The sequence below is a fragment of the Dipodomys spectabilis genome, unplaced genomic scaffold (assembly GCF_019054845.1).
Source record: "Dipodomys spectabilis isolate Male_0828 unplaced genomic scaffold, ASM1905484v1 ptg000002l, whole genome shotgun sequence".
Classification (NCBI taxonomy): Eukaryota; Metazoa; Chordata; class Mammalia; order Rodentia; family Heteromyidae; genus Dipodomys; species Dipodomys spectabilis.
In genome coordinates, this window is record NW_024870679.1 from 41,440,427 (window position 1) to 41,456,253 (window position 15,827).

The 15,827-nt window shown below is 39.3% G+C and overlaps 1 protein-coding gene across 8 annotated transcripts in view; it reads left to right on the forward strand.

The window, feature by feature from the left end:
- LOC122106318 (S100P binding protein) overlaps window positions 1-15,827 on the forward strand; it is a 32,853-nt gene that overhangs the window by 5,522 nt on the left and 11,504 nt on the right. For 2 of the 8 annotated variants that reach the window (XR_006147150.1, XM_042677681.1), the window contains exons 2-6: window positions 2,067-2,183; window positions 2,488-3,284; window positions 5,211-5,311; window positions 7,233-7,336; window positions 13,806-13,835. Coding sequence is in view for 7 of the 8 variants with exons in the window: in XM_042677681.1 (XP_042533615.1) it covers window positions 2,490-3,284; window positions 5,211-5,311; window positions 7,233-7,336; window positions 13,806-13,835 (1,030 nt within the window). In the remaining variant the exon portion in view is untranslated. The remainder of the gene's footprint in view (window positions 1-2,066; window positions 2,184-2,487; window positions 3,285-5,210; window positions 5,312-7,232; window positions 7,337-13,805; window positions 13,836-15,827) is intronic. The other 6 variants (XM_042677713.1, XM_042677697.1, XM_042677733.1 and 3 more) reach the window with 6 other exon arrangements.

Below are 15,827 nucleotides of genomic sequence, written 5' to 3' on the forward strand. Positions count from 1 at the left end.
GGATTACAGGTGTGTGTTACTGGTGCCCATTGTATTTTATGATAAATAATTCTCGTTTACAGATACATTGATATGATTCCTGGTATTTAAAATAATATGGTAAAGGGGGAAGTAAGTGGGGCAAAAGATTGGCTATGGATTAATAGTTTTGAGGGCTGAGTGATGGTCACAAAATTATAATTCTTCATGGAGGCCTTGGCTGTGTTTGCAAGTCAGCACTTGTTTTTCTCTTTTGTTGGTCCTGGGGCTTGAACTCAGGGCTTAGGGGTTGTCCTTGAGCTCTTTTGCTCAAGGCTAGTGCTATACCACTTTGAGCCACAGTGCCACTTCCAGTTTTCTGGTGGTTAATTGGAGATTAGAGTCTCACAGACTTTCCTACCTCAGATGGCTTTGAACAATGATCCTCAGATCTCAGCCTCTTTAGTTAGGATTACAGTCATGAGCCACCAGCACCTGGCTATTTTTATTTTTTTGGGTCTCAGCCATTCTAAACATGTCCTATACTACCAAGCTACCTTCTTCTACCCCCAATTGCTGGAGCACTGGTAAATAAATAATATTAGTGGCTGTAAACTTAAATGTATCAGAAAACTTGGTTTCTCTTTGATAAGTTCAATTTTATAGAGTTGTATTGAGTGGTTGGAGATGTAAGGTGTATCTCATCTGATTTATTGTAGTCACTTAATATTTCTTTATGCACATCACATTTCTAAGATAAGTAGGTCCTTTTTAATTGTAAGATTCTGTTATATCTCCTCTTTCTACTTCATTTTTTTTTTTTTTTTTTTTTTGGTCAGTCGTGGGGCTTGAACTCTGGGCTTGGGTGCTGTTCCTCAGCTCTTCAGCTCAAGGTGAGTGCTCTACTGCTTGAGCCACAGTGCCACATCTAGTTTTCTACTGGTTTATTGGAGATGAGAGTCTCATTGAGTTTCCTGCCCAGGCTAGCTTTGAACCATGATCCTCAGGATCTCAGCCTCCTGAGTAGCTAGGATTACAGGCGTGAGCCACCGGCACCCAGCTTTCATTTCCTTTGTACTTCATTGTCCATACCCTTTTATATTGTTTTACATTGTAGCTTTATTCTTTCCTCTAACATGATATATTCCATGAGGGATTATATATAGCTTCATTTCTTGGAAATCATATAGAGATGTCTTATAGCTCAATACTATGTAATGATTCTAGCTCAGAAAACATTTTCTGAATGTATCAGTGAACTGAAGCTAAAACTGTAGATGTGGTATGGAGAGTAGAAGAGTAGAGAAAATTTTGTAGTAAAAAAGCTTTAAGAAGCTGGGTGCCAGTGACTCATGCCTGTAATCTTCAGGAGGCTAAAATCTGAGGATCATGGTTAGAAGCTAGCCAGCTGGGATCTCAAGTTTGAGGCCAGCCTAGTCAATATAGTTAAACATCAGGAAAGTCTGTGAGATCTTTACCTCCAATTAGCCACCAGAAAATCAGAAGTGGAACTGTGACTCAAGTCGTAGAATGCTAGTCTTGAGCAAAAGAAGCTCAGGGACAGAGCTCTGACAAAATTCGTCCTTTCACCTAATTCATTTCCCTGCAGGTTATAATATTAACTGGTTTTGTGTTTATAGCTTTATAAATGTTTCCTGCTTTATATATATTGAAAAGGAGGGGTTTTGGTATTGTAATGATCAGTTTTTAGATTTTGATGGAAACTTTCAATTTCATAAATGAGGAAACAAATCAAAATGATTGACAGTGGCTGGCACATAGAGCTTGTGACAGAACCAGTACCATAGCATGCATATTTGGACTTCCAAGCCAGTATTCATCCTACTAAATAAAGCAAATGATAATCTAGAAATTGCAAGTTGTTGGAGGGAACAAAACTAGTTCCAAGTTGCATAATTTTGTTCCTCTAAAGGTTTTTCTTTGGCGTTCTTGGCTGAAGAAAAAAAAAACCCTCAACTTTCAGGTATTTAAAAAAAATCAAGATCAAAATTAATAAATGGAGCACCTTGAAGCATAATATAGTCGACTTTGTAATTAGCAGAGTTGAAAGTGATGTGAAGATCCTTTAATTTTCTTTGTGCCTGCAGGAAGGTGGGAGTCAATCATTTTGACAAGTCTTCTGAAAGGAACAGCCAGAAGGAGTTGAAACTCTCTTCCATTTGGTCTCGTGGCAAAGGCAGATATCGCTCCAACAGCTCCATAAAGTATGGAAGACATGTATCTTCTTGTATTCCTTTTTAAAAAAAATTTAAATATCTTTGTTTTTTTTCAAGTGTATACTGAATTTCTACAAATATTTTACATACCCCTACATACTTTTTTTGTTTGCATTACTATTATTTTGTGTGTACCGGTCCTGGGGCTTGAACTCAGCGCCTGGGTTCCTATGTTACAAGTTACAATGAAAGGAATTTTAAATATTGGGATAATATTTTCATATATAGTGGATTAGAGTAGGTTTAAGGCTTTTTTCTCACTCCTTGGTGAAACTTCTTATTATTTCTCCAGATATGACGTGCTCACTCGTGCCCTCTGAACAGTCTTCTGGAACCTCTTTTTTGCCTAAAGACAATGCTCCATTTTCTTGGGGTTCCTTGGATGAGGATGGATTAGATGACTCTTTGTTAGAGTTATCTGATGGAGAAGAAGATGATGGCCATTTCAGTTTCACTGAGGAAGAGATTGAAGTGCTCTTAAAGGATGATGGTGATGATGGGCATGATGAAAACAGAGGAAGAGGGAGTCAGAGTCTACGCCATAATTCCCAAGAAAAAAATTCATCGTATAGCTTGGTACCAATAGCTGAGACCTCTGGCTTCTTCAAACTACCTCAGCTAAGTACATCACTTGGTCATGGACCAAATTCTACAAAACCATTAGACAGAAACTCTGTGCTTGAAAAAAATTTCGTAAAAGTAACTGTTGCACCATTTAATCCAACAGTTTGTGATCCTGTACTTGATAAAGATAAGACTGATTCATCCAAGGATACTGAAAAATCCTCCTCCCTTGAGGAACAGATGAGAGAAGATGATGATCTTAGTCCAAATGAGAGCAAACTTCGTACTGAATCTGAAGGGAGCAACCTCAATCCCACCGTGGATGGGTCCTTGCTCTCTTCTTCAAACAATAACCTGCAACAGACTATATCTGAGAAGAATACACCTGGCAGCAAGAAATCTACTCCTGAATTGCCTCAGATCTCAGACCATTTAGAGACAGCTAATACAGGATCATCCTGGAAAAATGGATCACATAAATCAAGTTCTGAAGTGAGAAATTCAGTTTCCAGTTCTTCAAACAGAGTAAGTATGTTTTTTTCAAGGTGAAGAGAAAAATGAAATTGTTTTTTGTTTAGAAGCTGTACAGAATTCCTTTATATTGGTGTCTCTGCACATTTCCACCTACAAGAGTAATCATGTCCCACAGTGGTACTTTTGTTACAATCTAGCAACACTTTGTATTCAGATGTTAGGATTTGGACTGATCTAGTACTATTACCTGTGGCTAATTATTTAGCTTCTATGTTCCCCCAAATTTATTTTTTGTAGCCAGGCGCCGGTGGCTCATGCCTGTAATCCTAGCTATGCAGGAGGCTGAGATCTGAGGATTGCGGTTCCAAGCCAGCCTGGGCAGGAAAGTTCGTGAGACTCTTATCTCCAATAAACTACTAGAAAACTGGAAGTGGCACTGTGGCTCAAGGGGTAGAGCGCTCACCTTGAGCTGAAGAGCTCAGGGACAGCGCCCAAGCCCAGAGTTCAAGCCCGACAGCCGACCAAAAAAATATACGTATATTTTTTTGTAATGGGATTAAACCCAGGACCTTAATATATGCTAAGTTTGTGCTCTATCACTGGTTCAGTCCATCTATAAATTGAAATGAATGTTTGGCAGCATAATGACTAATGAAATAATATATCCACAGTACCTGATTCATCATAAACTATCATTTATTGGATAATTACTAAGATGATGATTTTATTTGTTGATTTTTTTGGGGGGGGAGGGGAGCGGTTCTAGCCTAAGTCTTAATCTTTAGTTACCATGCTTATTTGATATGTAGTACCAAGTCTGAGTCAATCACAAAAAAATGGGGGGAAAATCATAGGAAATTTGCCTTTTTAATTAATTAATTTATTTTTAGTTCTAGGCAAGTGGCTTATCACTGAGCAACATTCCTGACAAACTGTTTTTTTGTTGTTACAAGACAGGACTTGAACTCAATACCTGACACTTTACTCTTTGGATGATGTTCTATCAACTGAGCCCAGTACCTCCAACTCCACCCAATATTTTTTTTTTTTTTTTTGGTCAGTCCTGGGGCTTGAACTAAGGGCCTGGGCACTGTCCCTGAGCTTTTTCATTGTCTACCACTTGGAGCCACAGAACCACTTCTAGTTTTCTGGTTATTAATTGGAGATAAGAGTAATGGACTTTCCTGCCTGGCTTGGCTTTGAACTGCGATCCTTAAAGCTCAGACTCCTGAGTAGCTAGGTTTACAGGTGTAAGCTATGGCGCCCAGCTCAAACTGTTTTTGAGCCATCCCTACCTGCTAAATAAGTGTAAAATAATTTCTAGTTTAAAGTCTTCTCCCTCCCTCCCTCCCTCCCTCCCTCTCTTTCTCTCTCTCTTTCTTTCTCTCTCTTTTTCTCGAGTGCTCACTTTCCTTCCTTCCTTCCCTCCCTCCCTTCCTTCCTTCCTCTCTTCCTCTCTTTCTTTCTTTCTCTGTGTGTTTGCACATGCCCAGGCAACTCCTGGGGCTTGAACTCAAGGCTGGGTACTGTCCCTTGAGCTCTCTGCCACTACAGCTCCAGCTCCATATCTAGCATTTTGGTGGTTAATTGGAAATAAGAGACTTTTTCTTGTCAGGACTGGCTTCAAACCATGATCCTCAGAGCTAGTCCTCCTGAGTAGCTAGGATTCTAGGTGTGAGCTGGCACCTTCCATCCATCCATCCAACCACTCTTCCATCTGTCCATCTATCTTCCTTTTTCCTCCCCTCCCCTTTCCTTTCTTTCCTTCTTTTTCTTTTGTTTTTAAGGTTATAATTGCTATTTCATTTAAAGTACTATAGTATGTGGTTCACAGAGTAGTGTTCAAAGATACATGCTTGTAGCCTTTGAAAATATTTTCATAAATGATGTTGCTTTCAGTTAGATATTGTAAACTGACATAAGTACTTATGCCTAAGAACCATCTTTCCTTTTGCATTTCTTCTTTTGTGGAAAAAGCAGAATATTCATGACAGGGATTCTGGGGAGATGAAAGCTCGTGAGAGAAGCGACAGAAGAGTACTAGGCAAAGTCATTCCTGTTCTACAAACCAAAACTAGGTAATGTAACAGTGTAATGATTCTGGTTTCTGGTAATTCCCTTTTAATTTCCTTCTATCCCCTCTCCAGTGTCCCATTAGTATGGAGGGGGAAATAAAAACCTACATAGGGAATAAACCTGAAGTTTTGACACTATCTACTTGTGTGATCTTGGGCAAGTCAAATAATCTTTTACTTTAGACCTCAGTTTCCATATCAGTAAAATAATACTAGTGATGCCTTCTCTGCTCCTTCACAAGTTATTAGGAAAGTAGAAATCCTGTTAGTGTAAGCAAACATTATATAAATACAAGATTTATCATCCTGTGTATAGAGAATCCTGATTGCTTATATAATAGGAGGTCAGAATAATTTTAACAAAATATAGAATTGTGTAGAAAGTCATTGAGTCATCTGTCCCTACTTACATTCAATGGGGGAAAAAATCCTAGTTAGGGATTGCAAATTTGGATTCTCTTTTCAGTTTATTTTCTTGTGGCCAGGAGATGGCAGTGTCTGTACATAGGCCTTTTCATTGAATGTATTAGAAAAGGTATATTTTAGATTGAATCAGATCTACTTCCTTAACAGTAGTGAAATACTTTAAAAAATACACACTTATTATAATTCTTTTTTTTTTTTTTTTTGGGGTCCAGTCGTGGGGCCTGAACTCTGGGCCTGAGCGCTGTCCCTCAGCTCAAGGCTAGCGCTCTACCACTTGAGCCACAGCGCCACTTCCGGCTTTTTTTTCTTTTTGCATATGTGGTGCTGAGGAATCGAACCCAGGGCTTCAGGCATGCAAGGCAAGCGCTCTACCACTGAGCCACTTTCCCAGCCCACTTATTATATATTCTTTAAAAACTAATGCTAGTTCTTTTTGACTACCACTCCAGTCTTATTTTCTGTTTTTTTTTTTTTTATTGTTAGCCTACTTAAGGGGAAACCTTGTGACTTTCTTTCTTTCTTCTTTCTTTCTTTCCTTCTTTCTTTCCTTCTTTCTTCTTCTTTCTTTCTTTCTTTCTTTCTTTCTTTCTTTCTTTCTTTCTTTCTTTCTTTCTTTCTTTCTTTCTTTCTTTCTTTCTTTCTTTCTTTCTTTCTTTCTTTCTTTCTTTCTTTCAGTTGTGAAGCTTTAACTCGGCCTGCAAGTACTGTCCCTGAACTCTTTCTTGAGCCATAGCCCCACTTCTGGTTTTCTGGTGGTTAATTGGAGATATAAGAATCTCACAGAACTTTCCTTCCTAGGCTAGCTTTAAACTGCTATCCTCAAATCTCAGTCTCCTGAGTAGCTAGGATTACAGGTGTGAGCCACTAGCAGCCAACTGTGAATTTCTTATAATCAAAATTGTACCAAAAGAACACTAGCAAGGCCAGTTGGAACAATAGTAAACATACTGTCTCAATATTCTCATCCACTCACTCTTTAGTGTAGTGTATTAGTATGAGAAAGGACAAGAAAGTGCTCTTGCTACAATGCTTGATAAGAAATGTGCTCATTATCTTACCCACGTAATTGTAACCCCTCTGTACAGTATTTTCACAATAAAAATATATTAAAAATTAAAAAAAAGAAAGTGCTCTTGCTAAGGTCACCATTGTACTAAATTGCCAGACTTAGCTGGTTCTTTTCAGTTTTCAACTTTTCTGAGGCTCTATGGAGTTAGCTATTTCCTGACTAACCTTGAATTACTTAACAAATGCTTTCTTTCTTTAGAGTCTAGGTAATTTTTACCTTCCTAATCTTTAGTAGCAAGAGTTTGTATCTAATTTTCCTCTTCCTTTTACTTCTCAATGTTATATGACTAACTCTGTCTTCTATTGCTAGATCTTTGCCTCTGAAAGTTGGTTGTTCAAACCATTCATCAGTGTGTGATTTCTCTTTATAAAATACTATAATCATGGTTCTAATAGACTATTTTTCTTCCTTCCAATTTGCTTTGTTCAGGTCTAGTGTTTCGACATTTTCACAATCAGATCTAGAAAAGCAGAAGGAAATTTATCTCAGCAGAGTCATTGCACATATAGAAGACCCAGGGGACTCCAATCAAGGTAAAATGGTGAACAAAGAATTGTAATCAAACATATGATGGGACTTTTTTTCTTTCCAGTGTAACTCAAACTGGGAAATTATTTTGAGTTTTCTTTTTCTTTTTTGTCTTTTGTTTGTTTTTCTTTGAAACAGATTTTCACTATTTAGTCCAGGTTGTCCTTAAACTCATGATTTTCCTGCCTTAGACTCCCAAGTGCTGAGATTACCAGTATATGTTATTATCATTGGTTTGAATTTTCTTAACTTGGTACAGGAAGATAACTTCCTTACCCAAAGATTTACTTTGTCTAACCAGATAGTTATTCAGAGTGCTTTGGGCTTAACCAGTATTAGGGAAAAGTCAAGCAAATTCACCCCCATACTGCAAATGAAGAGTGGCTTCCTGGTGGTTAAGGTATGTAGTAGTTCAGACATCTACCAACTCTACTAGTTCCTAAAAAGGATTACATTTAATGCACAGTAGGAAACAGGAAGAAATCCTTATGTGTTGGTAAAAGGAGAAGATGAATCAGAAGGATAAGTTCTACAGAAAAAGTTTTGAATTTAATTACCCTTAAGATCTGATGTAAATTACTAGGGACAGCTTTAGGAGAGTTTTCAGTCGTTTTGTAGAGAAGACCCCTCTTTTCTTTTGAAAAAGTCCTTAATTAGTAGCTTTGTTTTATAAGGCTCTAAGTGAAAGGTCTAAGAGACATAAATCAGAAGATTTTTTTTTTTTCTTTTGGTACTGATCCTGGGGCTTGAACTCAGGGCCTGGGTAATGTGTTTAACTTTTTACTCAAGGCTAGTTCTGTACCACTTTGGGCCACAGCACCACTTCTGGTTTTCTGGTGGTTAATTGGAGATAGAGTCTCACAAAGTTTTCTGCCCCAGCTGGCTTTGAACTTCAATCCTCATATCAGCCTCCTGAGTAACTAGGATAGATGTAAGCTATCAATATCCAGCTTGTGGGATATTTTTGGTTTGTGCTGTATTTTAGGCCTTCTGGAAGTAGAGATAACCTCTAACCCTCATAGTTGGAGGGCCAGATTTAATCAAGCTCTGTGGGAAAGGCCTGGGCATTTCTTTCTCTGAGGTGACTTTCCTTCCTTTATATTCTAGACAGTTGACACTAGTCCTAGTTACATATTTTTTTCTTGTCTGAGGCATTGAAGGAAAAGTTCAATGGCAAAGAGCAGTTGCACACATTTTAGCATCTTTTCATCCAGTCTTTGAATATTACCATAACAGTCTATATCCTATATGTATTCAGGAACACTAGACATACAATGGAAAGGCAGCAGACTAGTAGTGGGGAAAATAAAGTCTAGTGTAGAGCTAACTTCTTAGTTCAGATCTTCACACTTGTTAAATGACCTTGACTAGTTAAAAACTTACTTGTAAAGCCAAGCACCTGCGGCTCACACTTATAATACTAGCTACTCAGGAGGCTGAGACCATGTGATCATTCGACATTGGCTTAGAGTTTTAATAAGGTAAAACTCATTGCCATGTGGGAGCTATTTATTGCTTTAAAAATTCAAATTATTGGAAAGTTATTCCTTACATTGAAGCCAACTTGGACTTCTGGTAGTAGTTGCTGGTTTCTATCTTCTAAGCTTACAAAAAAAATTACTCTGTCATTTACTTATTTATTTGTTTTGGTTAATAGAAATAGTTCTCCAAAAGCTAGATATGGGTGGCTCAACCCTGTAATCCTAGCTACTCAGGAGGCTGAGATCTGAGGATCACGGTTCAAAACCAGTTCGGGCAGGAAAGTCCTTGAGACTCTTATTTCTAATTAACCACCAGAAAACCAAAAGTAATGCTGTGGCTCAAGTGGTAGAGCATTAACTTTGAGCTGAAGAGCTGAGGGGATAATACCTAGGCCCGAGTTCAAGCCTCACAACTGACCAAGGAAAGAAAGGAAGAAAGAATTCTCCAACAACAAAAAATTAAAATTTTTTAAAGAATTAAAATTATGCTGGGTGCCACTAACTAACACCTGTAATCCTAGCTATTTAGGAGGCTGATATCTGAGGATCATGGTTCAAAGCCATGCCAGGAGTCCATGAGACTCTTATCTCCAATAAAACCACTGGAAAACTGGAAGTGGTGCTGTGGCTCAAATGGTAGTGTACTTGCCTTGAGCTGAAGAGCTAAGGGATAGTGCCCAGGCCCAGTGTTCAAGCCCCACAACTGATACACACAAAAAAGAAAAATTATGCTTCAATCTGATCTGTCAAACCTAGAAGTAAAAAAATTAATATTTTGTTAATTATCTTATGTGGCAGACTTTTACAGAAAAGTTACTTATTAGAACTCAATAGGTTGAGATGTTAAGATCTCAGGTTTGAAGGGGAAGAAAAATCTAAGCATTCTTGCCTTCTTGCCTTCAGTAGCTAGGAGGAGGTATGGCTCAAGTGGGTAGAGCCCAGCCTTGAGTGAAGAGGCTAAGAGACAGTGCTCAGGCCTTGAGTTGAAGCCCTGGCACAAAACAAACAAAAAACCCTCAAAAACTTTTTTAAAAATTTTGGTTAGGGCTGGGAAGGTGGCTCAGTGGTAGAGCGCTTGCCTTGCATGCATGAGGCCCTGGGTTCAATTCCTCAGCACCACATAAGCAAAAAGAAAAAAGCCAGAAGTGGTGCTGTGGCTCAAGTGGTAGAGCGCTAGCCTTGAGCTGAAGAGCTAAGGGACAGTGCCCAGGCCCAGAGTTCAGGCCCCACGACCAGACCCCCCCCCCCCCCCAAAAAAAAATAAATAAAAATAAAAATTTTGGTCAGTCATGGGGCTTGAACTCTGGGCCTGGGCGCTGTCCCTCAGCTATTCAGCTCAAGGCAAGCACACTACATTTGAGCCATAGCACCACTTCTGGTTTTCTGGTGGTTTTGTTGGAGAGAAGAGTCTCACAGACTTTCCTGCCTGCACTGGCTCTGAACCGTGATCCTCAGATATCAGCCTCCTAACTAGCTAGGATTACAGGTGTGAGCCACTGGCGCCCAGCTTCCTCAAAAACATTTGATACTTGGCCAAAAAAATCTGTATTAATGTTTATTGCCACCAATATCAATGAATGATTTTAGCATTTCATTTGAATAAGGTTAAATGTTTATGATTACTGATAATTTATGTCTTTAATCACAATTTTGAAAAGCATCTTATATTGTATATTCCAGTTTCCAGTTATTTTAACTTGTTCAAATAGATTCTAATTAGAGTTTATGTGTTTATTCATTCTCCTCCTAATTTCTTACAATCTAGGTCACTTGTTTTGTAAATAGTTCAATATTCTGATTGTTTCCTTGGTGTTTTTGACTTATTCTTCCAATTCTCTATGTATCTTTAAAAATTGAATCTATAAGCAAGGTTAGATTCAGATTAAGCATTATGGTCAAGAATAGTTCTTTAAAGCTTTTGTTATTCATTCTATACCAAATTGGGAATCACATGTGCTAGAAAATGACAAGTTACTTCACCAGTATGATAATTTGTTAAGGTGTACTGCCATAACTTTAAATTGTAAGGCCCATTTCCCCCCTATACAATTAGCATAGTCTTCGGTGGGGTGATGTTTTTGAGCCATAGAATATCCTGCTTCCCAACAAACTACCTAGTGTTTGAGCATTCACTGATGATCTTTGTCTGAAGGATCATATATTTATCATGAGAGTTGTATAGAAAATGTTCCTGTTGCCAGGTGGAAGGGGCTCATGCCTGTGATCCTAGCTACTCAGGAGGCTGAGATCTGAGGATCACAGTTCAAAGCCAGACCAGGCAGGAAAGTCTCTGAGACTCTTTGTCTCCAATTAACCACCAGAAAACTGGAAGTGGTGCTATGGCTCAAGTGATAGAGCACTAACCTTTAGCTGAAGAGCTAAGGGACAGCACCTAAGACCAGAGTTCAAGCCCCATGACTGACAAAAAAAAGAAAAGAAAAAGAAAGTGTTCTTATTGTAACTAATACTTCTTTTTTTTTTTTTTGGTCGGTCGTGGGGCTTGAACTCTGGGCCTGGGCACTGTCCTTCAGCTCTTCACCTCAATGCAAGTGCTCTACCACTTGAGCTACAGCACCACTTCCAATACTTACTTCTATAATAAAAGATTCATGGACTTTCCTGCCTGGGCTGGATTTGAACTGCTATCCTGAGATCTCAGCTTCCTGAGTAGCTAGGATTCCAGGCATGAGCCACCTGCACTCAGCTCCCTTGGGTTTTTAATCTGAGGCATATATTATTCAGTTTAAGATTTATTTTTATTTTGGGTCTGGTTGTGGGGCCTGAACTCTGCGCCTGGGCGCTGTCCCTCAGCTCTTCAGCTCAAGGCTAGCGCTCTACCACTTGAGCCACAGCGCCACTTCCGGCTTTTTTCTTTTTGCTTATGTGGTACTGAAGAATGGAACCCAGGGCCTCATGCATGCAAGGCAAATGCTCTACCACTGAGCCACCTTACCAGCCCTCAGTTTCAGATTTCTTGAGGACCAGGAGCTGGTGGCTCATGCCTATAATCCTAGCTGCTCAGGAGGCTGAGATCTGAGGATCATGGTTCAAAGCCAGCCTGGGCAGGAAAGTCTGTGAGACTCTTATCTCCAATAAACCACTAGAAAACCAGAAGTGGCGCTGTGGCTCAAGTGGTAGAGGGCTCACCTTGAGCTGAAGAGCTGAGGACAATGCCCAGGCCCTGGGTTGAAGCCCCACAACTGACAAAAAAAAAGATTTCTTGAGGGTTTTGTTGTTGTTTTTATTGTTGTTGTTGTTGTTTTGATAATTATTTCTTCTCAGTATTTTGTTTCTTTTTCAGGAACTCCTAAAAGCTTCAAGAATTGATCTTCTAAGTCTCTTCTTTTTATTGTTCTACCTCTGTCTCCACAGTACTTTCTGGATTATTTCCTTAACCTCTTTCTACACTTTAACTGACAGTATAGTATCATTTCTACATTTACATTTATGATTTTCTAGAGTTCTTTTTCATATCATAGTTTACAAATTATATGAAGATTTTTTAAGTTATAATTGAAATACAATATACTATATTTTAGTGCTCTACCACTGAACCGTATCTGTAGCTCATACTAAGTCTACATTTTATTGAATTTTGATAATTTTGGAGGGCTGGATAGTTTAGTAACATATAACAATTTCATAGGTGGTAATTCATGAAATTACAAACACTGTTAAGTGTCTCAGACCCCAAAGTTTCTTTGTTTCCCACCCTAGTCCCCAGGAAGCCAATGATAGGCTGTTACTGCAGTTTGTATTTTCTAAAGTTTATATATATGGAGTCATAAAATATGTGCTCTTATTTTGAGCCTGGCTTCTTTTTCTCAGCATTATTATTAGTAGTAGTAGTAGTAATAGTAGTATTTTATCGGTCATGGGGCCTGAACTCTGAGCCTGGGTGCTGTCCCTCAGCTCTTCAGCTCAAGGCTAGTGCTCTGCCACTTGAGCCACAGTGCCACTTCCAGCTTTTTCTCAGCATTATTATTTTAAACTTATAATTGTTGCTGCATGTATCAATACCTTATTTTTACTGCTGATAGTATTCCATTATATAAATGTATCACATTTATTGTCACCCATTCATCTGTTGATGAAGATTTGTGCCCAATTTTAGCCATTACAGATGAAGCTGTGTGTGTCTGTGTGTCTGTGTGTCGGTCGTGGGGCTTGAACCTGTAGGCCTGGGTGCTATCCTTCAGCTCTTCAGCTCAAGGTGAGCACTCTACCACTTGAGCTACAGTGCCACTTGGGGTTTTCTGGTGGTTTATTGGAGATAGGAGTCTCACGGTCTTTCCTGCCCAGACTGGCTTTAAACCATGATCCTCAGATCTCAGCCTCCTGAGAAGCTAGGATTACAGGTGTGAGCCACTGGTGCCTAGCCCAGATGAAGCTTTAGGAATATTTGTGTGCAAGTCTTTATGTAGATATGCACAATAATTGTACCATTTATCTTTCTACTGTGTTAGAACACTAGTTGTTCTATCTTACCAATACTTGGTATGATCAGTCTTTAATTTTTTTCCTATTTTTATTAAACATTATTATAAAGGTGATGTACAGAGGGGTTACTATTTTATAAGTCATGTAGTGAGTACATTTCTTTTTGGACAATGTTAACCCTTCTCTCTTCCAGTTTTTCCCCCCTGGTCTCTATCCACAAGTTGTATAGTTCATTTTCAAGTGTCTCCTAAGTACCACTGCTGCATTTGTTCCTAATTTTTATTGTAAAATAGATAAAACATATATATTGCCTTCTTTAAGACTTTTTTTCCCCCCTGTTTAAAATTGTACACTTCAGGCTCAAGTGGTAGAGGGCTAGCCTTGAGCTGAAGCGCTGAAGAACAGTGCCTAGGCCCAGAGTTCAGGCCCCGCGACCAACAACAACAACAATTTAAAAAAACTATACAGTTCATTCTCCAGTGCTGAACATAAAATCCAACTAAGAGAAAGCACAAGAGCTATTGAACCTTTTGCTTCATCTCCCTCTGAACAGGCACTGCAGAAGTTGCAGAAAGAACAGAAGGTTTGTAGTTGATTTTGAATCTTTACATGCCCAGTAGACCCTCGTTGTTACCTCTAAAGTAGGAGTTGATATGTAAGTGTCCAAGGTGTTACAGCACGTTTAATGAAATTTTTATAATTTATTTAAAGAGAGAAAATTTAACTTTTTGGTCAAAGAAAGAGTATAATACAATATATAACTTTAATATTGCCTTTAAGCCAATATAATGTAGGCCAGGCTGGCTTGGAACTGGCCATCATCCTGCCTGAGCATCTCAAGTTCTAGGATCACAAAAATGGACTGACCTCTATGCCTAGTACCTTAAGAGTCTTTTCATGTGAAGAACAGGGCAAACTCCATTCAACATACATTTCTTCCCCATACTCTCCCACAAATTGTTGCCATGCTTACCCTCCCTCAGATATCCCAAGCCTGCTCTGTAAGTTTTGTTCCTCCAGGCCCTTTATCAGTATTACGTTTTCATCGGAGTGACTCCTGTGCCTAGATACATAATTAAAATTTGTTCTGTGTTTAAAAAATTCGATATAGTTCATTTGTTTTAAATATATTTATGCTGTAGTGTACTCAGCACTGCAAATTGTCTCTAGAACTTTTTTGGTGCCAGTCCTGGATCTTGAACTCAAGGACTGAGCTCTGGCTGAACTTTTGTGCTCAAAATTAGCAGTCTAGTCCTAGCCCAACTTCCTCCTTTCCTGCCTGGGCTAACTTCAAACTGTGATCCTTAGATCTCAGCCTCCTGAGTAACTAGGATTACAGGTATGAGCTACCAGCAGCACCTGGCTGGTAATTCTGCCTAAAAATTATACATATATATATTTTTTTTTTTGAGAAACTGCCAAACTTTTTTCCACTGTAGTTATGCGTGTGTGTGTGTGTGTGTGTGTGTGTGTGTGTGTGTGTGTGTGTGTGTGTATGTGTGTGTGTGTGTGTGTGTCCCCGTGTCCGTCCGTGTGTGTCCTGGGGCCTGAACTCTGGGCCTGGGTGCTCTGAGCAACAGCTCCACTTCTGATTTTAAGGTGGTTAGTTGGAGATTAGAATCTCACAGGCTTTCCTGCCTTAGCTGGCTTCAAACCATGATTCTCAGATCTCAGCCTCCAAATAGCTAGTATTACAGACGTGAGCCACTTGTGCCCAGCTCAAAAGACTTTTTTTAAATAACAAAAGTCATCTTTTATGTTTGGTTATATAATTATCATTTCTGGTGTCTTTTTTTCTTCTTTTTCATCTTCTTTACAGTGCCAGAAATGGAGCCCAGGGCCTCACACATGCTAGGCAAGCACTATTCCACCGAGTTATGTTCCCATCCTCCATTTCTAATGTTCTTTTTTTTTTTTTTGGTCGGTTGTGGGGCTTGAACTCTGGGCCTGGGCGCTGTCCCTCAGCTCTTCAGCTCAAGGCGAGCGCTCTACCACTTGAGCTACAGCGCCACTTCCGGTTTTCTGGTGGTTTATTGGAGATAGGAATCTCACGGTCTCTCCTGCCCGGGCTGGCTTTGAACCGCGATCCTCAGATCTCAGCCTCCTGAGTAGCTAGGATTACAGGCGTGAGCCACCAGCGCCCGGCATCCATTTCTAATGTTCTTGATTCCATTTCTATGGATAAAAGTTTCCATCTGATATTATTTTGCCTTTTACCCTGAGGAACTCCTTTGTTTTTTGAGTATAGTATATGTCAGCTGGTAATAGGTCTCTCTTTTATTTGTGTTTATTTTCCTTTCATTTAAAAATGCCTTTTGAAAATTTATAGACTCGTTGGGTACCAGTGACTCATGCCTGTAATTTTATGTATTCAGCAGGCTGAGATCTGAAGATTATGGTTTGAAGCTAGCCTGGGCAGAAATATCTGTGAGACTCTTATTAATCATGAAAAAAAAAAAGCCAGAAGTAAAGCTGCGTTCAAGTGTAGAGCGCTAGCCTTGACCAGAAGAAGGTCAAGGACAGTCCCCAGACCCTGAGTTCAAGCCCCAGGTGTCAGTCTTGAGTAAAAGCCCCA